Genomic DNA, 27,593 nt, shown 5'->3' on the forward strand with positions numbered 1-27,593 from the left:
CTGGCAGGGGCTGATGGGAATCATAGTCCATGAACATCTGGGGCACCAGAGTTGGACACCCCTGGCATAGATGAATTGGGTCCCCAAAAGTCATCATGGAAGCAAATTCGTGTTGAATCTAACTAGACTGTTTCTGTGGGGCTCCAGGCAGATCTAAAGCCTCTTTATGTTACAGATCTAATTCTGAGAAAGTAACCTGAAACAAAATTCTCTCTCTCTTTCTCCGCAGCTATCGAAACGCAGAGCACCAGCTCAGAAGAGATTGTGCCCAGTCCCCCTTCGCCGCCCCCTCTGCCCCGCATCTATAAACCCTGTTTTGTATGCCAGGATAAGTCCTCCGGCTACCACTATGGGGTCAGTGCCTGCGAAGGATGCAAGGTGAGGAACGGGAATAGTAGCAGGGGTTGAGAAGACCTACGCTGCAGGGAAGGTACGGGTGGTGTCGACTGTCAGGAGTATACTGTGCACTCCTAGGAGTCTCCACTAGCCCTGAGACCGTCACAAAGGAAAGCGAAATTTAGGAGAGGTCTTATGATGCCTCAGGAGCAAGAAAGGTTAGAGCAAAGGTTTGCAGATAACTGTAGCATCGGTGTGTTTTTGCTGCAAATGCCCCGTCTGCCCCATACATACTCTGTCGTCTTGGAATGCTCCTGGGCTGGTATTGCTACAACGGCAGTTTAGGCTTTTGCCGAAGGAAGAGGGCAGTGGTTGCCTGCAGTGGCGAGGATATGGAAAGGGGAGGCACAAGCTGATCGCCTGGCATCCCAAATCGCTTGGCATCCTATTTCCTCCCCCCCACCCGTGGATGGCTGTTGTTCTTCTAAGGGAGAAATAGCTACGGAGGATACGGGAGTGTGTGCTGGTGAATACGCAAGGGCCTTTTTGTGCTAGTATTTTGTTCCTTCTTTTTCTCGCCGTGACATTTGCGCACACACGCTTTAAATGCTGTTGCATCAAAAATAATCGGGGTTTCTTTTGACACCTTAAAGACCCACACATTTTTTTTAAATTAATGAGCTCTTCCCTACTTACATAGCAGTAAAATTTTGTCCCCTTAAAACAATCCATGTATTCCTCTGGTTCGGGTCTGTGCCTGAATGAGCTTGCTGCGTCTCTCCGTTCACACTCCATTGTTGTACCAAGCGGGCAGCTTGACCGGGCAGATCAGGTTGGCAGAGATCGCCCTGGGTGAGCCAGCCGCTGTGTTGTGTGCCCGGACCCCACCAGCAAATCTGCTTCCCTTTGCTCATTAACATGAGGTCCTTTGTGCCTTCATTTGCGTGGAAGAAAGGGCTTTCTTTTTCCCCACGGGGAGTCCCTTAATCCCATTAGGGGGACGTGGTGGAGTTGTCCTCATTCCCCTTTGCTGGGCTAGTTCCTGCTTCTCCCTCTTCCCGCACTTCTAGCTTCTCTAGTTCTGCAGCGGCAGTCTTTTTAATTTTTTTGTAGCATAAAGAACTGCTTCAGTTTTCTCATATTCCAGTGGGGAAAATACGAGAATGTGTGTATTCCACACCCCTGTAGACTTTCATTTGTACACAGCAATGTACTGACCAATGTAATTTATCACTTTTTAAAAAAATCAAGCATGTGATCCTCATGCTGTGTAGAAATCCCCCCTTTCTCTTATTTTCTTTCTTTGCTGAAAGACTGGATTTTGGGCGGGGGGTGGGGGATACTAATAAATGCAGCTGTTTTTAATCTGCACAATTCGACATCAAAAAATAGTTTTGTGACTTTCAGTTGTGGGGAAGAACATTGCAGGCCGTGCATCTCTGTGAGCGTAGTTGCATGTCAGTTTTTCTGGCATAACATGTTTTTGACAGGTGGAACAGAAGGCTGGTTAATTGTTAGGCTTCTGAAGAGTGAGAGACAGTGAGCGCAGGTCTGTCTTACAAAAGCATGCATGCATACCCTGTCCCCAGATACTGTCCTCCCATAGATCCATAGCTGTGGATACAGTCTTCTTACAAACTTAAAACCAGATTAGTTGCTAGAAGGAAAAGAAGGCTTGATGTTTATACCCAGCATTTCTGGCAGTGGCTTACGATCGCTTTCCCTTACCCGCTTCCCACAACAAGCCCCTTGTGAGGTAGGTGGGGCTGAGAGAGTTCTGAGAGAACTGTGACTGGCCCAAGGTCACCCAGCGGGCTTCATGTAGAGGAGTGGGGAAACCAACCTGGTTCACCAGATTAGAGTCTGCCACTCATCTGAAGTAGTGGGGAATCAAACCCAGTTCTCCAGATTAGAGTTTTTAGGATTAGAAACCTGGCAAAACTGTATGTATGTGATGGAGGCGGGCTCAGCATCTCTAGTAGAGTTATCCCCATTGAGTTATTGTCCCCATATGGCAGGTAAAATTATACAGTTATAAGGATTAATGAGAGACTGTGTAAGAAATGCACAGAGGTTTTCAAAAGCCCTGTACAAACATTAAAGTAGGGTTTTTTTCAGTGTCTCCTCCTGTCCATAAAGCAGACTGAAGTTCAACATTTGTATGCCGCTTTGGCAAAACCTCCCAAGCGATACTGGCAACCAGTAGCAAGGTGGTGATGGGAGAAGGGCATCGTACATTGCTGGATGGGACTAAAAGTCCAGATCCATTTCCTTTCCTGTATGTGGCAAGCCCATCCATTGACACCTTGTGTTCAGATCCGCCAAGACCAGTTATCTTCAAGCTCATGTGTTCGTGTACTTTAGAAAGAGCAGTTGCTGGCATGCATGGACAGGGCGCCACATCAGCTGGCTACAGGCACTCTGGAAGGACTTCTGAGATGGCGAGGTGAACTCATTCAGAACTGGAAAGGATTCCTTTTCAGCATATGCATGTTTCCCTCCCAGGGAAACTGTCCTTGTTTGTTCCCCAACAACTCCACCCTACCACTCACACCAGACTACTGTATGCTTGCAATATGAAACCCCTTCCTCCCAGTCATGTCCTAACTCTGGCTACTTCCTGTCACATGGCTGTGATGTCCCATGACTTCCTGTCATGTACATGTGGTTTAGTAGGTTTCATACTGCCACCTGGGGATTAAAGAGGGAAAGGATGAAGACCATTTGGACTAGAATGCTCAAGCTATGTGGAGCAGAAAACAGCTCTTGACATTTGTGGAGCATTTTACAGTAGCCCAGGTGATTCGTGTATGTTCTCAGACATCCACCCAACAACCCAGTATTAGACCAGTATTGTCCCATAATATTGATAGAACTGAGACCAGGAGGGAGTGACTTGCAAGCATTTCATGTATGTTGTTAGTAATCCATGCACCAAACCAGTAAGGTTGACAGGTATTGTCTCTAGAGTTCAGGCCAGAAGTGAGTGGCTTGTATCAGACCCGAATATAAGCCGAGGCACCTAATTTTACCACAGAAAACTGGGAAAACTTATTGACTTGCATATAAGTCGAGGGTGGGAAATGCAGCAGCTACTGGTAAATTTCAAAAATAAAAATAGATACCAATAAAATTACATTAATTGAGATATCAGTAGGTTAATTGTTTTTGAATATTTATTTTTAAAAAAACAGTACACTAGCTCTGTAAGTGGAAAAGAGGGTCAACAAAAACAATATGGTCTCAACAATAGCTTTAAAAGTACAAAAACCTTAGCTCAATCAGCAGCCAAGCTAAAACACAAGAGTTAAAATCCTTCAAAACTGGATTCCTCATCATCATGTGTATGTCCAAATGTAACCCAACTTAGATTTTAAGAGGGATATTATCAGAAATGGAAAAGGAGTTCAAGTCTTTGACAGTGTGATCCCACCTTGCAACCCTTAACATTCACCAGACTTACAACAAAAGAAATTTTAAATCTTATCATGAAAGCAAGCCTGGGAGAGCCAATGCTTGTTTCATTAAAACCTGGGTTCTTTTCTCCAATAACTCCAACCAGCTGAGGTCTCAACGATTTTTATTGAAAAACAGAAATAAAAGAAATAAAACTTAGATGCAGTTAAGGGATTGCTTAGGTGGTCATATCCCTTTTGGTTCTTTGTCCCCATTCCGGGAACCCATGGCCCAGAGATCCTTCTCTGACCACGTCTCAAGATGGAATTCCAAAACCTTTGTTTTTCCCTTCCCAGGAAACCTGTGTTCAGGCCATGAGGTAACTTAGGCCTTTGAAGTTTCATCCTGGCACCTCTGCATAGTTTCCTGCCCTCGCTCCAGGAGATCAAAAGGCAAAGATGCTTTTCACAGTCATGTGTGATTTTGCTAGTTTTACAGTACTATTCCATCACACGCCCCCCTTTTGGAGAGGAAATATGTAGTCTAATGGCTACATATTTCATCTATCCATATAGAAAAGATTACATGTGTTACTTCCATATCAGTCATCTCTAACTAATACAGAGATCTGCTAACTACAATACCTTTCATGCATAACATAGTCCTTATGATAGCATAACAATACAGAATGAAGAAAATAATGATAATACAAAACATAATTTCAGACTAATACATACTTTCAGACTAATAAGCAATGCAATACTCTTGAGCATTGAACTACAAGACTCATGCTCACTTTCAACCATAGTCTGATACCTTCTTCTCTGGAGAAAACACAATAGTATCTCTCCCTTTGGAATTTCTCTTCCTGGTTACTGCATGATGCAACATCATTGTGTAGGACATCACTTCAATAGGCAAATTCCCGCCCATATCAATGTAGTGTGAAATCAAGTCAGTGTAACCTGGCTTGCTGCAGAACATACCTTTTCCTTCAGCCAGCATTTCTGCCACTTGAGCCTGCTGCTCTGGTGTGATACCTTTAGCACTTTGCATATCAAACCAAACAATTTCATCCTCAAAGTTTGCATTCAAAAGGATTTCCTCTCCATCCCCCTTAACTTGAAGAGGAATGCTGCTGCTCTTAGCAGTTACAGGATCTGCCACGTCAATATAGACTGCTTTGACTGATTGTATAATTACAGTTGTATCACCTTGTGGAAAATCCACCTTCTCACACAACTTTTCATCCTCCACCCCCGCTTCCAAATCAACATTTTCTTGGGGCCTAGTGGAAACACTCATTTGTGCATTTCTACCTTTCTCATGGGTCAAAACATGAATTTTCCCATTAAACTGATTAAAACTTACATGTAATTCAACAACATCAATTAATCTTACACCAGTTTCAAAAGATGAAATGTTCATCTGTCCACTTCTCATGCTGTCATCCGAAAGTTCCTGTTCTGGGGGATGATCTCCTTCCCACCAACCTTCTGGTGCTGGATGACCGCTATGGACTCATTCCGATGATGACTTCCAAGCCAAGTTTCCAAAGACGCCTTCTGTTCCCTCCGGCAATTTGCTCTCTCCCCCCTTTCTGAAAGGATGCTGGTAGTTTCGGAAGAGGATTTCATGCCAGGCTTCTCTCCGCTTGCATCTGAATGGAACAGTCTCCCACCTGGAGGCTTTTTGTTCCCTCTCTTGAGACTTTGTTCCCCTCCAGCTTCGAATTTTGGAAGTTGTTTTCTCTGCTGTGCTGTCAAAGATTCCAAATAGCCTGTAGATGCAGCATAAAGCTTCTTAGAGCTCCTGCCATCCGCGAGAAAGCCCTCTGGGCGCCCCGCTCAAGACCTGAGCCCTGGCCCCTTGACTTCTCCCTGCCGGATCCTGGCACATCTTCTCCCAAAGCACTCATGCCATCAGCATCAGACTCTCTGGTTACCATCTCAACCTGCACGCAGCCTTCTCTTCCCAAAAATTCTCACACTGGAATCACGAAAGCAAGCCTGCCGCAAATCCACGAAGGTGTTTACTCTGGAGTATCGGAGATCCCACCGCTGCCACCATATCATGAAAGCAAGCCTGGGAGAGCCAATGCTTGTTTCATTAAAACCTGGGTTCTTTTCTCCAATAACTCCAACCAGCTGAGGTCTCAACGATTTTTATTGAAAAACAGAAATAAAAGAAATAAAACTTAGATGCAGTTAAGGGATTGCTTAGGTGGTCATATCCCTTTTGGTTCTTTGTCCCCATTCCGGGAACCCATGGCCCAGAGATCCTTCTCTGACCACGTCTCAAGATGGAATTCCAAAACCTTTGTTTTTCCCTTCCCAGGAAAACTCTGTTCAGGCCATGAGGTAACTTAGGCCTTTGAAGTTTCATCCTGGCACCTCTGCATAGTTTCCTGCCCTCGCTCCAGGAGATCAAAAGGCAAAGATGCTTTTCACAGTCATGTGTGATTTTGCTAGTTTTACAGTACTATTCCATCACAAATCTGTTTTCTGTTTCATAAACAATAGTGTACAGTATAACCAATACAGTGTGCAGGCAAACCAGTAGTGTACAGTATAACCAATACAGTGTGCAGGCAAACAATAATCAACATATAATAGTTCTGGCCTGCTATGCAAAACAGACTTACAGGATCTCAGTCCTTTACAGTTCTCTCTAGCTGTGTCCTGTGGCACTGTTGATGGACTTGCAGCTTTGCTGTTCTTTGCTGAGCCCTCTCTCCTTATTGTCAAGCATTCAAGGGTAGCCCTGAAATATGCAAATACAGTTAATAACAACTGAACTCTGAAGTTGACTGGCTCCAGCTACAGGCCTCTTAACAATTCTGAGGAAATGGAGCCTTTTCTTCCTTACATGGAAAATCTGAGCTCTTTAGCTCCCCCTAATGAACTCTGGGTTACACAAACAGAGCTTCAGCTATAACTGGTGTGAGGTTATCAGCACAGACTAGGGCACATAGAAATACTGTAAGTACTTGAGTATAAGACCCGAATATAAGCCAGGGTGGCTTTTTCAGCATTAAAAATGTGCTGAAGAAATCGGCTTATACACAAGTATATACGGTATTATTATTTATTCGATTTGGTGCACCGCCCACCACCGAAGGGCTCTGGGCAGTGCAGATTAATGCACATGCAGATTAATACACTTTCAGTTCACTTTCACAATTGTTTGCAAGTGGATTTTGCTATTCCACACAGTAAAATCCAGCTGCAAAGTGCATTGAAAGTGGGTTGAAAGTGCATTATTCTACATGTGCAGAAGGGACCTCTGCTAGACCTTTGGCTTATCAAGGCCAATCTTGTCTGTGCTGGCTGGTAGTGGCTTTCTAAGGTCTTTCAGCTCAGCAACTACCTGATTCTTTTAACTGAAGTTGTCAAGAATTCAACCTGAGCGTCTTCATGCAAAGCAGATGCTCCCCCCATGATCTCCAGCCCCTCCCCTCAGTCTGCTCTGAGAGACAGATGCCAGTGAGGGAATCAAGCTGCAGGGGGAGAAATCGCTCACACCGCTTTCTCTTCCCCCCCTCCCTCCTGCCCCACCCTGCAGGGTTTCTTCCGACGCAGCATCCAGAAGAACATGGTGTACACTTGCCACCGTGACAAGAACTGCATCATCAACAAAGTGACGCGAAACCGTTGTCAGTACTGCCGCCTGCAGAAGTGCTTCGAAGTTGGCATGTCCAAGGAGTGTAAGTGTTGGGCAGGGCTGTCTCTGACTGCCAGCATCCTGCCGCAGTGCCGAGCCAGAGTGTCCTTCCCGAATTTAAAACTCACAAGGGCCGTTGTAACGCTGTGGCTGGGGGATGCCAAGATTTGGGTCTCTACGGATGCACCAATGCCATCCGCTGTTCTTTTTGGGTTAGGTCGCAAGTGCGGTTCTGTCCAACTTGTTTCTCAAGATGAGATCAGAAGGGTAAAAGCATTTTCAGACAGTCCATCAGTACCCATGGCAAGACTTAGAAAACTGTGGAGATGCGAGACAGAAATGAACAAAAGGAGGAGCAGACATGGGTGGGAGGGAGAGCAGCATCACTTGCACAAGCAGGGCGACAAAGGAGAGAGCCAGCAGAGTCATCTCTGTTTTGTCGACAGCCGGCTTCTAGTCCTCAGGACCACAGAAGGGTGTGTATCTGCATTTTTCAAGAACACAAGCAATCTTGAGAGCAGAAATTCCTAGTTTTTAGTGAGTGGAACACTTGTATCTTCAGTGTAGCTTAAGGTCGTTGTTTTCCAACCACTCTATTCTCCTGCTATATATTTTCCCAGTTTCTTTCCTCAACCTGAAAATTGCTACTTCTGCGCAAAAACAAAACCACAATTAATTTAAATTTCAGATGGTGAATGGCTGCCTCTGGGGCAATATTTAGGAATTTCTCTTTGGGGGCGGGGGCAGGGGGATGGTGGTGGTTCTTTTCTTTCATCAGCGCACAGATGAGGGGATTATACTCTATTCCGCACAGAGATTCCTGCCTCTTCCCCAATCAACCCCTGCAAAAAGAGAGAGAGAGAGAGAGAGAGAGAGAGAGACACCATTGAGTCACAAGGATTTTTTTAGTTTTCACCCAAAAAGACGTGGTGTGAGATCACCCCTCCTCTCTGTGCTAATTTCGAGGGTGTTTCCTCGGCAACCGGTGATTGATGATGTCAGAGATAAATGACGCAGACAGGGCCCTCCTGGCGACTGCGATGCTTAGTTGTCATGGCTGCCGACTGTAACGGGGTGGGGAGGAGGGAACCCCATTTTGCTGTGACAACGCCAAGGGCTATTAATAAAGCTGTGGGGTAGGCAAGCAGCAGAATGATGCAAGGGAGCCAGAGGGGGTTAGATGGACACAGACCCAGTGGCTGACCTAAAGCATCTTCCCTTTTTCTCAGTGTCGCCCATTAGGGTAGGTAGAGATTAAGTGGGCAGGGAAACGGGGGTGACATTTTGTCCTGGCTTGGTCCTTCATGTCCGAGTGGCAGCTTTGAACCCTGTCACCTTCCAACCGCAAGAGTTTCAACTGCTAACCCTGAAGATGTTTGTTCGTATGGTTCATTTTTATCCTGCTTTTTCTCTGTCCACGGAGCTCAGGGCTGCCTCTGTGCTCCACCCCGTCTTCCCAACAGCCCTTTGAGGTAAATTAGTCATAGTTGAAACGACTGGTCCAGGGCTATCCGTGACATTTGGTAGTATTGGAACCCAGATCGCACCAAGCATGATTCCCCACCGTGTGTGTGTGTGTGTGTGTGTGTGTGTGTGTCTGTCTGTCTGTCTGTCTGTCTGTCTCTCTCTCTCTCTCTCTCTCTCTCTCTCACACACACACACACACACACACACACACACACACACACACACACACAAGCAGTGGTGGGATTCAGATAATTTAACAACTGGTTGTTTACAGGCACCATTTTAACAACCGGTTCTGCCGAGGTGGTGTGAACCTGCTGAATCCCACCACTGCATACAAGCAAAAAACACACCTCAGAAACAGTACCCAACTTAAATCCCGGGTAGTTTCCCTCATGTTGCAGGAAGCAGAAATGGAGCGCGTGGGGTGACTTTGTCACCCAAATCTTAACAGGCAAGGCTCATACTTGGTTTAGAAACCCAAGACTTCCTAAGTTTTTTGTTTATGGGAATTAGGGACCTGCCAATGGTGCTGATAGCTCTCTCTCTCCTTTTGGGAGCTGGGGGTGTGATCAAGTATGGGTTGAACTATAATGAGATCAAAGGGAGCAGGAAGTTGAGAATCTGAGCTGTTTCTTCTAAGTCTGCTTTTAAGATGCCCCCCCCCCCCCGCTCATGCACGCCGCCATGTTTCTGAATCCCGCTCTTGCCCATTTCTCTTCCTGTCTTTCAATTCTTCTTATACCAGATGCTTTCCCCCCCCCCCCTCCCATCCAACCTCTATGTGATGATGGATGCCGTGTTCCTCCCCTCCCTAACTGCCTGTCTGGACTGTGCTTTATTGAATTTCCCAAGCAGACATGACTGATTTCCGAATTATCCCCCTCCCTCCCTCCCGCCCCCACCTCCTCCCTCAGGCAGGCTGGTGAAAATTTACCAGCCCACCACGAGCGAAAAGCGCATCTGGTGCTGGCGCCGCCTCTCGACTTGTGTATTTTTTTTATTATTGTTGTTGCCATCCTCATCAAAGGAGGAGTCATTTTAGGAAAACGAAAAAGGATCTGGCAGCCCCAAGAGGGACGCTGCTTTGCTTCCTCTGGGCAACCCTGGGCAGATTCTGTGCAGAGACCCAATAAGGGAGACAGAAATGCGCACAACGAGGCTTGTGTGCGGTCCCTGTTCCATTCGCAGTGAGGCAGCACTCTTACACAGGCACACACTGTACATGGTGCACACATCACAGTGTGTCCACTTCCCGTTGGTGACCTGTAGGGCTTAAAACTGTCACTCCTGTCAGGTATTCCCGTGTAGGCTAACAAAGTACATTTTAATGGAGGGAGCTTTTTATATTCCCTTTGGCTGTTTTAATTTTCTTGTCTGTTCCACTTAAAAGAACCCCAGCTATTTAGGCAGGTAAAGGTAATCCCTGCTTCAAACACTGGGCCATTAGTGACTTACGGAGTGATGTCACATCACAACGTTTACTAGGCAGACTATCAGAGGCGTAGCTGCCAGGGGGTGGGGCGACTTGCCCAAGGTACACGCCAGTGCATGGGCGTGGCTGGGCGCAGGGCACACATGTGCCCCGGGTGCAGTTCCCCCTTGCTGTGCCCCTGCAGACTATATTTATAGGGTAGTTTCCCACTGCCTTCCCAGTTGCCCACACTTTGTCCCCTGTAAGCTGGGGACTCATTTTGCCAACCTTGGAAGGATGGAAGGCTGAGTCGAGCCAGCTACCTACAACCAACATCCGTCGGGATCAAACTCAGGTCATGAGCAGAGCTTTTAACTGCAGCACTACAGCTTGAGCTGAATGGCCGGAAGAGTCCTGCAAAAGGGCCTTCCACCTCTCCCCAAGCCCAACCTCTCACCTGGTGCAGGACCTGGGCCCCTTCGTGTGACACTGTGACTGCCTGCCTGCCTGCCTGCCTGCCTGCCTGCCTACCTCCCTTGGCGCATCCTTGACCAATCGACCCTGTCACCAGTAGCCCTCAGCAACCATAGGAAGGGCCGGTTGCCATTGGGATCACTGGGGTAGGGGTGAGTTGGTGGTGATGGGAGAAAAGCGGGGTTACAAGTCCAGCCACTGTCCCACCTGCCTCTGCTCCTCCCCATCCTCACTGCCCCCGCCTAGCCTGCTGGTGGTCTCCTTGCCCCTTTGCCTCCTGAGTGAGGAGGCCTCGCTCAGAAGAGGCAGACTGTAACAGCCAGTCCATCCTAATAAAGGCATATATAAAGCCACCAGGTTCAGTGAATACAGCCTAACATGATAAAAGGACACTTACTCCAACCCAGCTAGAAGCAGAAGATGTTTGGATACTAGCAAGTCTCCTGCAGAAGAGAGTTGCACGTGTCCAAGAGCACTTCTCTGCTTCTAATACCTGAGAGAGCAGTTCTGTTTTGCTCTGGGTTCTACTTGCTTTCCTCTTTCAGGGCATCTCACGGCAGTCAGTAGCACTTTGAGCTTGGCTTGAAGGGAAAACAATGCTTTGAGTTTCCTGGGTGCTGCCACCCAAACGGGGGCAAAATCTGGCCTTATATTTGTGCAGCTCGTTCTCACTTTTCCTTCTTCAATTCCTCCCAGAAAAATCCCTTCTGTTTATGCCCCATCTAGAAGAGCCCCTCAGCTCACATTTCCTTTTGGTCTTCTCTTCAAGCATTCTGCCTGTGTTTGTTGCATCTTCTGTGTTTATTTACCTCTCTGCCTAGCCTGCCCCTTTCCTTCAGCTCACCCTGTGCCTGCGGCCTTTCCCCCACTTTTCTTTCCCCTGCTTCTCACCTCTTCTCCTTCCCTGTTCTCCAGCATTCCCACTTCTCTTCTGCTGTCTCCCCAGCTGGCCATGGGATCTTTCCAAACCAAACGGTCATTTCCTTTACAGTGATTTTGATTCCTGATACATGAGTAGCTGTAATGTTTGTGAACACTCTGTGATATCAGAGCCGCTTATCCAATAACAGGGGCAGGGAGGAGGCATACACAGCTAGGCAAGAGGTGATGAAATAAGAAAGTGTATGCTGCTTTAAGTTTTGGGCTGAGCACTTGTAGTTCTAAATTTTGGCACCAATGGCAGAAACAAAGAATGCAAAGAGCATCAGTTCGTATCTGTTTATCCAACCAACTTTGTTCATTTCTTAAACAAGATTTCTGTACAACCTAACTTATGCTGTCATCTTTATCTCCTTTGGTTCCATTTAACAAGGTGTCAACCTTTTTAGATACTGTGTATCTCAAGCAGGTATTGAACCATGTATTGTCGAAGGCTTTCATGCCAGAATCATTGCTGTGGGTTTTATGGCTGTGTGGTCGTGATCTGGTAGTTTTTGCTCCTAACATTTCTTCAGATGCCGGCCACAGATGCAGGCGAAACGTTAGGAACAAGATCTACCAGACCACGGCCACACAGCCCGGAAAACCCACAACCACCACGTATTGAACAATTCACAAATATTTAATAATTGTTATACTTCATAAACATTGGTAAGCAAGAGCCATTCTCCATTAAGAAGGTCTCACCATCTTGCATCCTGCTCTTTACTCACCTTTCCAGCCGTCCGGAATGACCGGAACAAGAAGAAGAAGGACACTCCGAAGCAAGAATGTTCAGAGAGCTACGTCATCACTCCAGAGGTGGAGGACCTCATCGAGAAAGTGCGTAAAGCCCATCAGGAGACCTTCCCGGCCCTCTGCCAGTTGGGCAAGTACACCACGGTGAGTGGTAGCCGGTAGGCATAAAGGGTCCACGTTCTTTTACTCTATACCATTTCAGACTGATGCCCTTCCCCTTCCCTGGATCACAGTGCTCAGGGCATCTCACAGCAGTCAGTGAACAAACAATCAGCAAAAATAAAACTTACAAGATCTTAAAATGCAATCCATGGAACTCGCTTCAGTTGCCGGTGCCTCTGTTTGCACGGCGGCTGCAGGAGCCAGCTGGGATCCTGGCGGCAGGAGGCAGCACAATTCACAAAGGAAACACAACGTATCCATGCGAACTGCGCAGCTGAGAATCCCTCCACCTACCTGCATGGCATGGCAGCTGCCTATTAGAGAATCCACTCTAATGGTGCCCGGCTAGGGAATCCACCATACTGGTGGACGGCAGGAGGTGGACATAGAATGCTCCCTGCTTACTGTAGTTCGCACAGGTGAGCAGGAAGCATTTGAAACCCAGGTTAAAGAGGAAAAAATTGCTAATTTAGTGACTTTTATTTAACCCGGGTTCTGGCAAATAGAATGGGTTAGAAGCGTTTGGGGGGGTGAGTTCTGTGATAACTTCCCCCCAAAAAACGCTTTTAAAAAGGGCCTCAACCTGTTCTATTTGGCCCATGCAGAATCAGCCATAGTATCCTGGCTCAGAGTCGTGCTCAGAGTGGTAGAATCGCAGGTGGCCACGGCGGAGGAGCATCTCAGCAAAGATTTGTTGGGGATGCAGGTACTCTGCGCTAACAAATCTTTCCAATTATCTCCCATCAGAAACCACATCCTTCCACCCAAATAAATATATGCTGCTGTTGTCTAGGGAACATAGAATGCTTTCACCAGGCATGTTCCACATTTTCTAGTTTCTTTCAGGAGCTATAAGGGCTAGAAACTTGCATGGTGATATTCCTGGGGGGGAACACTCCTCCGGAAGACCGACTGTTTTGTCTGTCTGCCATAGTCTGCCATTCTCAAATACTGTGGCTCCAGTTCTTGCAAAGCTGTGAATTTTAGCTTCAGAACTGTCCTACAGATAGTTTACATGGCTGAAACCCTCTCTTTCCATAGGATGATAAATGACATCAGGGACACTAGCCAATGTGACCTTGGAGAGGGCATTGGATTTCCTATGAAGTCCCCCTTCTTCAATTGGTTCTTCCACACCCAGCACTTGGTCTTCCAAGAAGGAAATTCTTATGGAAGCCCAGCTCCATCTGTGATTGAGTGTCAAATCCATTGGACCTCTTCCTCTTTTCTTTTGCTGTCTTCTCACCAGTTTTTTGGTATATTTTCCCCATTCTCCCTACCACAGAATAACAGTTCGGATCAGCGGGTGTCCCTGGACATTGACCTGTGGGACAAGTTCAGTGAACTGTCCACAAAGTGTATCATCAAGACCGTCGAATTTGCCAAGCAGTTGCCAGGTTTTACCACGCTCACCATCGCTGACCAGATCACGCTCCTGAAAGCAGCCTGCCTCGATATCCTGGTGAGTGAGGATGCCCGGCCCCCACCCCCAACTACCTTTAACCAAGGAAGCCTTTGGAAACACGGAGCCCATAAGGAGACCCCTGTTGCTTAGCTCACAGTGTTAATGCAGACAGGAGAAGGGCAAAATAGGAGGGGAAATGATGCATACTCTCCCATTCGCCCCTTCCTAGATCCTGCGGATATGCACACGCTACACCCCGGAGCAAGACACCATGACCTTCTCGGACGGCCTGACGCTCAACCGCACTCAGATGCACAATGCGGGCTTTGGGCCCCTCACAGACCTGGTCTTTGCTTTTGCCAACCAGCTGCTGCCGCTGGAGATGGACGATGCCGAGACGGGCCTTCTCAGCGCCATTTGCCTCATATGTGGGGGTGAGTGCTGTTACTGAGAGGCGATATCTCCCGGATTAGGACCAAGTTATAGAAATGTATCCTCTGATCTCAGGGCACGGTCATGAAATGTGTGCAGCCACTGTGGAAGCACAGGGCTTTGCTCTTTGTGTATACGAATGAAAATGATACATAGCTTCCCCTTGGACCTTCAGAGGACTACTAATCCTTAAGGGATAAAAGACATGAAGAGCTCAGAGCAGAACTACAATGGCTGCCTGTCAGCTTTAAATTACCAGAGCTGGAATGCAGGATAATGGTCTGGTGTCTGGTATTGTATAACTTATTCTAACATGGCATTTTCATGTGTTTGGGCTTCATAGGAATCCCTCTACAAGCACCAAGAATGAGCAAGTCACAGTCAAACCTGAGTTAATGCCACACTTTTATCACCAATAATTAACCTTAGTGCATTTTTATTTGGCACCTGGGAGCTTGTTCATAAGAATGCTTTCACAACAGTCTCTGGGCAGCAAAAATAATTTTGGAACTAAAGAAAAAAGTGCAGAATACTCTTTGCTGTTATCACCCCTGGGCCTACTTTTTGCTGAGGGGGTAAACTAGCTATGTGGACTTCTTTCTGTACAAACAGCAGATAGGGGTGGGAAGGTGGGGATTCACATGGTTGAATGCCCTTCTTTGCAAAAATGTTCTCCATGCAGAAAATCAAATATCAGGGAAGCAGTGAGCAGGGATCATTTCATGCAGAGAATCATGCAATCCTCTTTATCTCCCCCACGCCTGAAAAATAGGTCCGAAGTCAAGACACAGAGAGAACTGGGCAATGGGTGAGCCAAGCTGTTGCTAAATTCTTGACAGCACAAGAATTTTTTGTTGAGTGGGTGTTCCCAGGAGCAAGTGTTTGCAGTAAATGAAGAAAAAATAATGCTTTCTGGAAGATACGGATGAGGTCCAGTTTATATGCTCATTAGAATCCAGTGATTAAGCTTTTCCTGGACAGTTCCATCTCTGGCTGCATGTGGGGGAGTTTATGTGTTTGGACGCTCCGCCATTCCCTTTTGAAACTCCCTACACATTCATGCCAAGCAGGTCAAGGAGAAGAGTTCAGCCTCCTGGGGATCCCTCTGCCTTGGACATTGTTTTTTCAGTGTGCAAAAAATGTGGGTTTTGTGGAGGAGGTCCTTGAGAAGTGCAGCCCCCTTAACCACCTTCTGGCCACTGTTGCAACCCTGTGCCTCCAGTGGAACAGCCCAGGAAAAAAACTTTACAACAAGACTCGGCCTCCCAGGCCAAAGGGGATAACCACACACACTAAAAACAAGCTCACAGCCCCATGGCGGGGAGGGGGAGAAAAGGCTTGGGGGAGCTTTGTGCTGGCATGTTTGTCCTCCCTGGGGAACACATCCTGGCGGACAAGACATTTCCTCAGCTCTGCTGAAAGTTCCGGGCGGTGGCCGGGCTTCACTGGTGTCCCAATCAGAACCAACACCCATGGTTTAGGAGTGGGGGAGGGTCCTGCAAGCTTGGGGGAGAGGTTTCTTTGCATTTTCTGCTCTTTGGGCCACCGGAAAGCCCTCTTAGAGACTGCGGGCCAGTGGCGTAGCAGCGCTGCATCCCGTTTCTGAGGGTTTTGGATGGGACTGCCTGTGGGAGAGAGAGATATTTAGTCTGCCCAAGCCTAGGCATTGTGTCCTGGGAATGTTCTATTTAAAAATGTGCAAAACAACAAAATGCAAATACAGAGCTACGCCAAATATGTTGAGTCCTCCCCATATACCTGCCTTCTAATTCTAAAAGCTACAAACCACCTCTGTTGTTCTGGGTGCAGGATAAAAAAACAAAACAAAACTTGACCTTGACTTTTCCCAAGTCTGTTCGCCCTGGGAATTTTAACTTGGACAGAGAGAGAGAGAGAGAGAGGAGAACTCCCTGAGAGGAGAACTTCATAGACAGAAGTCCCAAGAACTCTCGGCAGGTGGGACTGGCATCCTTAACAGGCCAGGAATTGCCTGACATACCTTTATGTATTTCCTCTGGAGCTCTCAGAGCTACAAACATTTTGTGTGCGTCCTCATTAAAGCCTTGCTTATGCCTTCCCAAGCGCCAGATCGTGTTTTGTTGCACTGCAAACATCCACATGTATTGCCTGATGCTAGGCTAGGGGAAGGAGCATGTGCTAAATCCTTGCCCAGCAGCACCACCTGGTGGCAAAGTGAGGAAATGCTTTCCAGTATAAGCCACCCAAGAGTTTGTGCTTTTCTGTGGATGGATGAGAAGGCAGGTGCGCACGTTAGGGCAGGTTCAAGATATTTGATCACCCCAAGCAAAGTACACCCATCCCCTTTTAGATCTGTGCTGGTTACTGGGTACAAGCCAAGTCCCTGTGGTGGCACAAGCCAGGAGCGGATGCCAGGCCCCTGCCCTGTTGCCAGTGGCTGGGAGTAAGTCAAGTCCCTGTGGTGCATCTGTGCCCTTCCTTATGCTGACTAGAGCAGTCCCTTGGGTGGCATGGAAAGCCACCCTGCGTGTGTGTGTCTGCTGGGAGGATTTTAGAAGAAGAGGAAGAGGAGTTTGGATTTATATCCCCCCTTTCCCTCCTACAAGGAGATTCAAAGGGGCTTACAATCTCCTTTCCCTTCTTCCCTCACAACAAACACCCTGTGAGGTAGGTGGGGCTGAGAGAGCTCCAAGGAACTGTGACCAGCCCAAGGTCACCCAGCTGGCATGTGTTGGAGTGCACAAGCTAATCTGATTCACCAGATAAGCCTCCACAGCTCATGTGGCAGAGCGGGGAATCAAACTCGGTTCCCCAGATTAGAGTGCACCTGCTCTTAACCACTACACCATGCTGGCTCTCTTTTCAGTAATTTGAGTAGGTTATCATTAAAGAGGTAGAAGAAATGGAGGCTCCCAATATCTATTTTGAAAAACACTTACCAACTGCAGCTCCCCTGGGAAAACTAGAAGAATGAATAATGCATTGCAGTATTTTTTTAAAAAATTATTTATAGAGACTCAAGGTGGATGACATGATGTTAAGTCAGTGCAGTCAACCGTGTGAGACATCTGATAAACAATGCAATAGGACCAAGATGGTCCAGGCTAGCCCTGTCTCATCACATCTCAGAAGCTGAGCAGGGTCAGCCCTGGTTAGTATTCAGACGGGGGCGATGCGTGTGCCGCTCAATTGCTATAGTCCTAAGAACATTTGGAATTAAAACTGGATAGAGCCGTTATCAAATCTTGGAGACGATGAAGTTTAACAGCTAAATTTAATATTAAATATTCTTGCTGTTTTGAAAAATGCTGCCCAATAAATGTATTTGCTTACATTAATGCCTACGTGTGCCTACAGCAGGGGTAGGGAACCTGCGGCTCTCCAGATGTTCAGGAACTACAATTTCCATCAGCCCCTACCAGCATGGCCAATTGGCCATGCTGACAGAGGCTGATGGGAATTGTAGTTCCTGAACATCTGGAGAGCCGCAGGTTCCCTACCCCTGGCCTACAGGAAGCAGAAACAACCAAAAGGAACATCTTTCTTTTAACAAGCTTCCACCAGGGGTCTTTTGTAAAGATTTACTGGCTGGAATCAGCAGTCGTCTGTGGGTCTTCAATCCACGGTTTCTTTTATTTTCTGCTCTGTCATCTCTTGTATCTACCCATCTCTGGGTGGGAAAATTCATAGAGATTTGGGGGCGGAACCTGGGGAGGGCTGAGGGGCGGAGCCTGGGGAAGGCTAACTTTGGGAAGAGGAGGGACCTCAGCAGGTATAATGTCACAGACTTCACCTTCCTTCAGCGGACTGATCTCTGTAGTCTGAAGAGCATTTGCAATTCTAACGGAGATCTTCAGGACCCAACTGGGACCTTGACCTACCTGGCCAAAACAGTCAATCATCTCAATCAGAAACAGTTGGTCAGATCACCGTTTTCTATAAAATGGGAGGTAGATGCCTATTTTAATGGCTAGATTGGATTAGTTAACAATGCTGCCTACCTACCCAGCAAAAAATACAGCCATGGAAATAACCTCTAGCCTACATGGAGATAATTATTATTACTGACCCAGTTGCAGGAATTAGGCAGTTCCCAGACTTCCAATTAGAGAAGTGTCCCATCTTTCTCTCCTGTAAGGAGACTCAAGGCAGCGTAAAAACTTTTTTCCCTTCCTCTCCCCACAACAGACACCTTGTGAGCAGTGGTGAGATTCAAATAATTTAACAACCGGTTTCGGTGGTGGGATTCAAATAATTTAACAGCTGGTGGTTTACAACCACCATTTTAACAACCAGTTCTGCCAAAGTGGTGCGAACCTGCTGAATCCCATCACTGCTTGTGAGGTAGATGGGGCTGAGAGAGTTCCAAAGAACTGTGACTAGCCCAAGGTCACCCAGCACGAATGTAGCAGTGTGGAAACACAACTGGTTTACCAGATAAGCCTCTGCCACTCAGGTGGAGGAGTGGGGAATCAAACCCGGTTCTCCAGATTAGAATTCACCTTCTCTTAACAACTGCACCACGCTGGAACACAAAGTCACTCAAATTAATTGGTGTAAGATATTTGGGTGACTTCCTTGCAGTGGTCCCTCTAACCATGGCAGGGAACTGCACGGAAGTTCCCTACTACTGAGTGGCGCAAAGCTGCCTGCGAGAGCCCTCTTGCCAGCAGCCGTCCAATCTGCGTGGCACCAATGCAGCACCTGTGTGGCCATGCGGCTTAAAGGGAACATTGCTTCCTAGGCCTTTCTCCACACCCTTCAAGCTGTGTGTGTGAATTGTTGTATCTGAAGACATTCCTTTCCCCGTCGTTTCTGCCTGGGAAGAAAAGCAACCTTTCATCATAGAACATAAATTCAGGGTTTGTTTTTTTTCAAAACAACTATTTTTTAAAAAGACACACATTGTTTGTTTGTTTGTTTATTTGTTTAAAACACTGATTAGCCACCTTTCTCCCTAGCAGAACTCAAGGCAGTTTACATCATAAATAAAGTGATCATAAAAACACAACAAAAGCAATGTAAATTTAAACAACAAATGTCAAAACCCATAAAAAGTCGCTGTTTAAAAATGCCAATTAGGACTGCCGATAAATAAAAACAAAATCAGTCAAGTGCAGTCTGAAATAAAACTGCCTTCAGCTCCTTCCTGAAGATTGACAGTGAGGGGGCCAGTTCGAAGGACCTCTCCCTGCAATCATTATTTGCAGGCAGCAATGTCTGGAAGATGATCCTTCAGATATCCTGCTCTCAGCCCATTTTGAATTGGGTTCAGGGAAGCATCAGTAGTATCAGGGTAAAATGGTCCCAGTAGCTAACTCCAGTCAGCAGTCTAGCCACAGCATTCTATCACAGGCGTAGCTACCACGGGGACATCCGGGGACAAGTGCCCCGGGCGCCACCTTGTGGTGGGCGCAAAAATTGCAGGTTCGTTTGTGGCTTTCTGTATTTTTTACTTTTTTTCAATTTTGGCCTGCAGGGGGTGCAGTTTTTAGGCTATTGGCACCACAATTGCAGGCTATCGTCAGGTGACTCTCCTGATGATACCTGCCACGTTTGGTGAGGTTTGGTTCAGGGGGTCCAACGTTATGGACCTCCAAAGGGGGTGACCCCATCCTCCATTGTTTCCAATGGGAGCTAATAGTAGATGGGCTATCATTTTGAGGGTCCATAACTTTGGACCCTCTGAATCAAACTTCTCTAAACCTAGGTAGTATCATAAGGATAGTCTCCTGCTGATACCACCCAGGTTTGGTGAAGGTTGGTTCAAAAAGGGGTGCTCCATCCCCCATTGTTTCCAATGGGAGCTAATGGTAGACGGGGCTACCCTTTTGAAGGTCCATAACTTTGGACCCCCTGAACCAAACTTCACTAAACCTGGGTGGTATAATCAGGATAGTCTCCTAAAGATAGCCTAAAATTTTGGTAATGTTAGCTTAAACATTGCTCTCCTGACAGGCACCCTCAAATTTTCCCCGGGTTCTCTCTTTAAATCCACCCCCTTTGGAGTGGATTTAAAGGGAGAATCTGGGCTCCCTAGATTAAAAAAAACATTGAAAGTATTGTTGAAGGCTTCCCAACCAGATTCAACTGGTTGTTGTGGGTTTTACAGACTGTGTGGCCGTGGTCTGGTAGATCTTGTTCCTAACGTTTCACCTGCATCTGTTGCTGGCATCTTCAGAGGTGTATCACAGAGAAAAGTCTGTTATAAGAGAAGTCTGGACACAGTGTATAACAGACTTCTCTCTGTGATACACGTCTGAAGATACCAGCCACAGATGCAGGTGAAACATTAGGAACAAGATCTACCAGACCACAGCAATGCAGCCCAGAAAACCCACAACAACCTACATTGACAATGATGCTGTTTGGTGTGGATGGGTGGGAAATCTACCCTGAAACAGCACCATTTTCAATGTTGTTTAAACTAGAGAGCCCAGAGTCTATCTTTAAGGTGGATTTAAAAGGAGATTCTGGGCTCTCTAGTTTAAACAACATTAAAAGTGATGTTGTTTCAGGGTGGATTCCCCCCTTCAAAAAATAGCATCACTTTCAATGTTGTTTAAACTAGGGAGGCCTGGGTGTGTTCAGATTTGTGTTTTCGGGCATGTTCTATAATGTGATGGTGACTTTGAGATGACCTGGTGCAAAAAAATGTTGTTTGGTTGTGGTGGGGGAGGGATGCTGCCCATATTGGGGGGGGGGGGGACTCAGATTTTGCCCCTGGCTCCATTTTCCGTAGCTACGCCACTGCATTCTATACTAGCTGCAGCTTCTGAACACTCTTCAAGGATAGCTCTAGTAAGAACACATTGCAGTAGTCCATTCTAAACGTAATGAAGGCATGGATCACTATGGTTTGACCTGACTGAACCATAGTGGGAAGGTATAAAAATATTTATTGGCTTTTTTCTTATTGATTGTTTCAATTCAGCCCGTGTCGTTGTTCCGGGGTTTTCCTACATAGGAATGACTTTGCTGTGAAAACTTGCTAGGCGACCTTGGTCCAGTCATACCCACTTAGTCTAACCTACTTTTCAGGGCAAAATGGAAGTGAGAATGTAAGCTGCTTTGGATCCCCTCTGGGGCAAAAGATGGCATATACATGAATTAAATTAATAACCACACCAAGATGATTAAAAATACAGTCAGCCAGTCCCCAAACCCCAGCGATGGTCTTCTGCATTGATATAGTCCAGTGGTGGCGAACCTTTGGCACTCCAGATGTTATGGACTCCCATCAGTCCCTGCCAGCATGGCCTGATGGGAATTGTAGTCCATAACATCTGGAGTGCCAAAGGTTCGCCACCATGGGTATAGTCTTAGCTGATGGTTTTATAGCTCTTATGGTGTGGTGCCATATGTATAATCCCTGTGGGAAAAGTGAATTATAAATAATGTAAATAAAATTTAAATTAAAAAAACCTCGTCTTGCTTGTGGGCCGTTTTAACAGCTATCTAAAATGCAGCCATTCAACTGGTGCTTTATTTTCCCTATTTTTTTGCAGGTGGGAAGGTGATGTGATATGAAAGCAGCAGGCATTCTGTTTCTCTCAATTGAACAGCTGTTCAAAGCACAGAGAATCTCAAGGGGTGGGGTCAAAGCCTGTTAAGTGCTGCCTTATGAAGTCTCTGACAAGGAAGAGAGATTTCTGGGGCATCGTGGCTCCTTCGTCCATCTGTGCCCGACAAATAGGAGCTGAATAGCCCTTTGTGTCCTGCTCGAGAAGCACTTTGATCTATGCAATATCTGTGCATAAACCACGCATTTAAAAAGAGTTTCTTCCCCAGGCATGTTGGCTTTAAGGAAACTGGTTATTTTGGCTGCAGAATGAGGGTCCTTATCAGAGCTTAATCCCTTCACTGACTCTCTGCTTCCCCAACTCTCCATTACTAGATCGGCAGGACCTAGAACAGCCGGACCGAGTGGACAAGTTGCAGGAGCCGCTACTGGAAGCCCTGAAAATCTATGTGAGGAAGCGAAGGCCCAGCAAGCCTCACATGTTCCCCAAAATGCTAATGAAAATCACAGACCTGCGAAGCATTAGTGCAAAGGGTAAGGGGGTTAAGACTGCAGTCTGTTTTTATTCCTTTAAGACTTCAACTTTTCCAGACCTGGGACCCACGTTTAATCTCCAAGTGGAATACATGAGGCCCAATGACCCACAAGCACATGACAGGAAATCACATAACTGGAAGAGGGTAAGCAAAGTTGTGACCTCACCAATGTCTAGGCCAGTGTTGTGGGCCAGAGACCAAAAGTCATGGACAGGAAATGTGAATCAAACGCAAGGAAGTGGAATGTAGTGAGGAACAAGCCGATGGAGTTAGGTTGCCTGGTTAGGTTGCCTTGTCCTGCTGTTTTTCTCCAAATACATGCAGAGGCAACAATAGGGTTGCTGGGCAACTGGTGAGAGGATTGGGGGCATGAATATGAGGGGGCATCCCGAACATGATGATGTCAGTTCTGAGAAACCTCAGAAGTGACAGCAGTAGCTCTAGGAATTGCCAGAAACTCTATGTTTTTACCAGCAATTCCTAGAGTTACCACCATCACTTCCAGAAGTGACCTCATCAGCTTGCAACACTGGCAAGAAGGGTTTTTTTTTTTTAATTTCCCCAGCTGCCACTTGGAGTGGCAGAAGGCAAGGGAAACTTCGGGCCGGGGACTTCCTGCACTGACTAGAGGGTCAGCAGGCCTAAATGTAAGGTTTCCAGCTCCAGGTTGGAAAATACCTGAAGATTTTTTTTGGGGGGGGGGGGAGGTGAAGTCCAGGGGCAGAGTGAGAAAGAACTGCTCCTGGGACACGCGTGCACCCTGTGCCCCTGCTGCGGCGGCACCTGCCCCCGTCCAGCCCCCTCCATTTTCTCCAGGTGAATTAATTTCTGTCGTCTCGGGATCACTTGTGCTGGCAAGAGAGCTACAGTCACAGCCTGGAGACTGGCAACCCTACCTGGTCCCTGTGTGTCGGTTAAGGGCTATAAGCCAATTGGCGAAAAATGGGGAAACTTGTAGATAATAATTTGGCGGAAAGGGGATGGAGTGATCTGAAAAATACACCAATGCCTCAACAGGGGCCTTTAAAACTCTGATTGATAAAGATAAGAGGTTCACGCAAACCAAGTCAGAATGATTGGAAGCACAGTTCCTTTTTGACTAGAAATATTGCTTTCAAACTCGGAAGCCAGAGCCAAATCTATTCACTACAGCTTCCCTCACATATTAGAAATGTAAGTGCACTCCTAAGAGAGAGGTTAATAAGCAACAGCAAGTTTGATGCTGCTGAGGACCTTAAGTGTGATTATTCATTGCTCCCGTTACAGACACTTGGCTCAAACAGATAGGCATGTTCGTAAAATGCAGTTCAGAAATTCACAGAGCCTCAGTTTGTCTCGGGGAATTTGGGGGGGGGGGGAGTTTAGCCCTTCAGTCTCTCTTCACTATATCAAACCAGCCCCGCCCCCGCTTTGTTAGCATTTGAAGGAAAATGTATCCTTTACAGGCACACAAACACTTTGAAAATGCTGATAACACAGCAAGGGAACCTAGTTTTCGGGAGATGAATATGGAGGTTGAAAATTTAGCATCTTCTCTCTTCCTTGCAGAGCAGAGGAGTAGCTTGGGAAAATGGAGCACGGTGCAAAATCTGAGTTTTGCACACACACACACACACACACACACACCCAGTGGGCAGCTGCTGTGATGCTGGAATCCACCCCCAAACAGCATCACTTTCAATGCTGTTTAAACTAGGGAGCCCAGATTCTCCTTTTAAATCCACCTTAAAGGGAGAATCTGGGGTTCCCAGTTAAAACAACATTGAAACTGATGCTGTTTTGGGGTGGATTATACCCCACTCTGAAACAGCAACACTTTCAATGTTTAAACTGGAGACCTCAGATTCTCCCTTTAAATCCATGCTGAAGGGGGTGGATTTAAAGGAAAATCTGGGGAAATTTGGGGGTGTCAGGGGTGCAATTGTTAAGCTAGCAGCACCAAACTTTCAGGGTATCTTAAGGAGACTCTCCTAATGATACCACCCAGGTTTGGTGAAGTTTGGTTCAGGGGGTCCAAAGTTATGGACCCTCAAAGGTGTAGCCCCATTTTCTATTAGCTCCCATTGGAAACAATGGGGGATGGGGCACCCCTTTTGGGACTCCATAGCTTTGGACCCCCTGACCCAAACCTCACCAAACCTGGATAATATCATCAGGAGAGTCACCCAACAAATCCATGTAATTTTGGTGTTGCTAGCCTAAGAAATGCGCCCCCTGCAGGCAGAGGTGTAGCTAGGGAAAATGGAGCCCAGTGTGCCCCCCCTCCCCCCGGTATGGACGGCCTCTCCACAACCAAAGGCCGCCCTCCCCCACTATGACCAAAGAACAATTTTTTGCACCTTGTCATCTCAGAGTCACAATCACATTATAGAACATGCCCCATCTCACAAATCTGGGCTCCCTAGTTGGAAACAACATTGAAAGTGATGCTGTTTGTGGGGGGGGGGGGGTGAATCCGCCCTGAAACAGCATCACTTTTAATGTTGTTTAGACTGGAGAACCCAAATTCTTCTTTTAAATCCACCTTAAAGAGAGAATCTGGGCTCTCTAGTTTAAACAACATTGAAAGTTATGTTGTTTCAGGGAGGATTCCCCCCACCCCCACCCCAAACAGCATCACTTTCAATATTGTTTAGACAAGAAAGCCCAGATTCTCCTTTTAAATCCACCTTAAAGGGCTCCCTAGTTTAAACAACATTGAAAAGTATGCTGTTTCAGAGTAGATTTCCCCCCCGCCCCCAAACTCAATGTTGGTTGTTATGTGTTTTCCAGGCTGCATGACCATGGTCTGGTAGATGTTGTTCCTAATGTTTCACCTGCATCAGTGGCTGGCATCTTCAGAGGTGTATCACAGAGATAAGTCTGTTATACACTGTGTCCAGACTTCTCTTTTTACAGACTTCTCTCTGATACGCTTCTGAAGATGCCAGCCACAGATGCAGGCGAAACATTAGGAACAAGATCTACCAGACCAAGGCCACATGACCAGAAAACCCACAACAACCAATTGAAGCCATCTGTGAAAGCCTTCAACAATACTTTCAATGTTTTTTAATCTAGGGAGCCCAGATTCTCACTTTAAATCCACTCAGAAGGGAACAGAAGGAACCAGAATCTGGGGAAAATTTGAGGGTGCCTGGCAGGGGAGCAATGTTTTAGTTAGCAGTACCAAAATTTCAGGTTACTTTCAGGAGACTATCCTGATGATACCACCCAGGTTGAGTGAAGTTTGGTTCAGGGAGTCCAAAGTTATGGACCTTCAAAGGGAAGCCCCATCTACTATTAGCTCCCATTGGAAACAAAGTTATGGACCCCCTGAACCAAACTTCACCAAACTTGGCTGGTATCATCAGGAGAGTCACCTGACGATAGCCTGAAATTTTGGTGCCGCTAGTCTAAAAAGTGCACCCCCTGCCGGCCCGACAAAATAAAAACATTAAAATATTTTTTAAAATACATTTTTATTTTGGCGCCCCCTGCAGGCGTGCACCTGGTGCATCACACGCACTCCTGTCCCCTGGTGGCTTCGCCACTGTTGCAGAGTCCCAAGGCGAGTGGAGGCCGCATGAGCCTGTTTCATTAGCATTTTAAAGATAATGTGTCCTTTAAAAGCGCAAACATGCCTTTTACAGTACTGGCGACAGCAAGGGAACCTAGTTTTCAATAGAGGAACATGGAGGTTAAAGGGTGAACACCTTCCCCTTTCCTTGCACAACCCTGTGGCAAACTGAAGCTGCAATTTGCAGGTGATCTTTGTTTGTTGCAGCCCAAGCCATTAAAGATCCTTAGATCATTGCCAAAGTGCAGAACACTGGGTGAGAAGAATCGCTTCTGAGGCAAACCATTTAGGTTCAGTATTCTGAAAACATCCTCCTGTCTTCTTGCAGGTGCTGAACGCGTGATCACGTTGAAAATGGAGATTCCTGGATCTATGCCGCCCCTCATCCAGGAGATGCTGGAGAACTCTGAAGGCATGGACACTTTGGGGGCCACAACGGGAGCCTCCTCCCGCATTGTCCCACCTCCCGGCAGCTGCAGCCCCAGCCTTTCACCCAGTTCCAACAGAAGCAGTCCTGCCACACATTCGCCATGACCATTCTAGCCATCAGGACAAGCTGTGTGACCCCCACCCAACCCCTGCAATACACTTTGGTATTTTGTTCCCCAGGAAGCCCGGACAAAGGTTTGAGGATCGGGGTAGGGGGAAGCAAAGGGGTGGCATGCTGCCTCAAGCATATCCCCCCCCAAGTCACATGGTCGTGGTCAAGCCTGTGGGGAGGGGGCAAGCTCTGTGTACCTATTCCATACCAGCACACTATCTTTCGTTGGATCGTTCCAGAAAAAACAGGGTTCTGCTTGCTATAAAAGACCCCCTTTTCCCCCTGGGGAGGCACAGTTCACATGAAGGAAATTCTGATTTCTCTTCAGACAGATAGACATGTAGATCTGAAGGACCGAGGCTCAGAACCAGGAGTGAGACTTTGAGAAGCAAAAAAACCTGAACTGCTCCAGAAAAAATTGCCTCCTTTGTGGCACGCACCCCCGGCCCCCCACTGGTCCCCTTCACCATGTCGTGAGCACATAACACACCTCCACAAAGGGGCTGCTGCCAGCTTCATGTTGCAGTGAAAATGAAGTGGTGTTTTCTCTGGCTGTTTGCATTTCAGATGTTTCAGGGGAAAGGTTGTAATGTTTTCTGTTGTTGTTTTTTTTTTAAATTGCTCAACCCCAGTTTTGTCCTCAAGTTCCCAGAATTCCCCGTATCTCCTTCCCCATTCCTAGTCCACTCACACATGCCTAAAAATGTCACCAGCAAATAAAAAAAAATAAAAGTAAAATTAGTTCTTCAGGTAAAAAAAAAGTACACATAGAACAAAGGAGGGAAGGATTCATTTAAGAAAGAAGAAATATTATATAAATAAATATATAAAATATATAAAATTACATTTTAAAAGAAAACTTTGTAAAAGTTTGGAATTTGAAGCGTTTTTAGGAAGAGGTTGGTGAGGAGAAAATCAGGAAAAACAACCAAGGTTCTTGTATGGAGCTGGTCACAATTTTCTTTTAGATGCAAAACTTGTAAAAGAGAAATTAGGATCTAATTCTGCCAGAGTGAAATGGTTGAGATTG

General features: G+C 46.6%; 1 protein-coding gene across 3 annotated transcripts in view; it reads left to right on the top strand.

Moving 5' to 3' along the window:
* RARA (retinoic acid receptor alpha) overlaps positions 1-27,324 on the top strand; it is a 264,057-nt gene extending 236,733 nt beyond the window's left edge. For all 3 annotated transcript variants that reach the window (XM_048517014.1, XM_048517013.1, XM_048517015.1), the window contains 7 exons: positions 230-378; positions 7,297-7,438; positions 12,411-12,571; positions 13,875-14,051; positions 14,224-14,428; positions 22,303-22,461; positions 26,351-27,324. In XM_048517014.1, coding sequence (XP_048372971.1) covers positions 230-378; positions 7,297-7,438; positions 12,411-12,571; positions 13,875-14,051; positions 14,224-14,428; positions 22,303-22,461; positions 26,351-26,556 — 1,199 coding nt within the window. In that variant the 3' untranslated portion in view covers positions 26,557-27,324. The remainder of the gene's footprint in view (positions 1-229; positions 379-7,296; positions 7,439-12,410; positions 12,572-13,874; positions 14,052-14,223; positions 14,429-22,302; positions 22,462-26,350) is intronic.
* The last annotated feature ends 269 nt before the right edge of the window (positions 27,325-27,593 follow it).

The sequence above is a fragment of the Sphaerodactylus townsendi genome, linkage group LG15 (assembly GCF_021028975.2).
Source record: "Sphaerodactylus townsendi isolate TG3544 linkage group LG15, MPM_Stown_v2.3, whole genome shotgun sequence".
NCBI classification, from domain to species: Eukaryota; Metazoa; Chordata; class Lepidosauria; order Squamata; family Sphaerodactylidae; genus Sphaerodactylus; species Sphaerodactylus townsendi.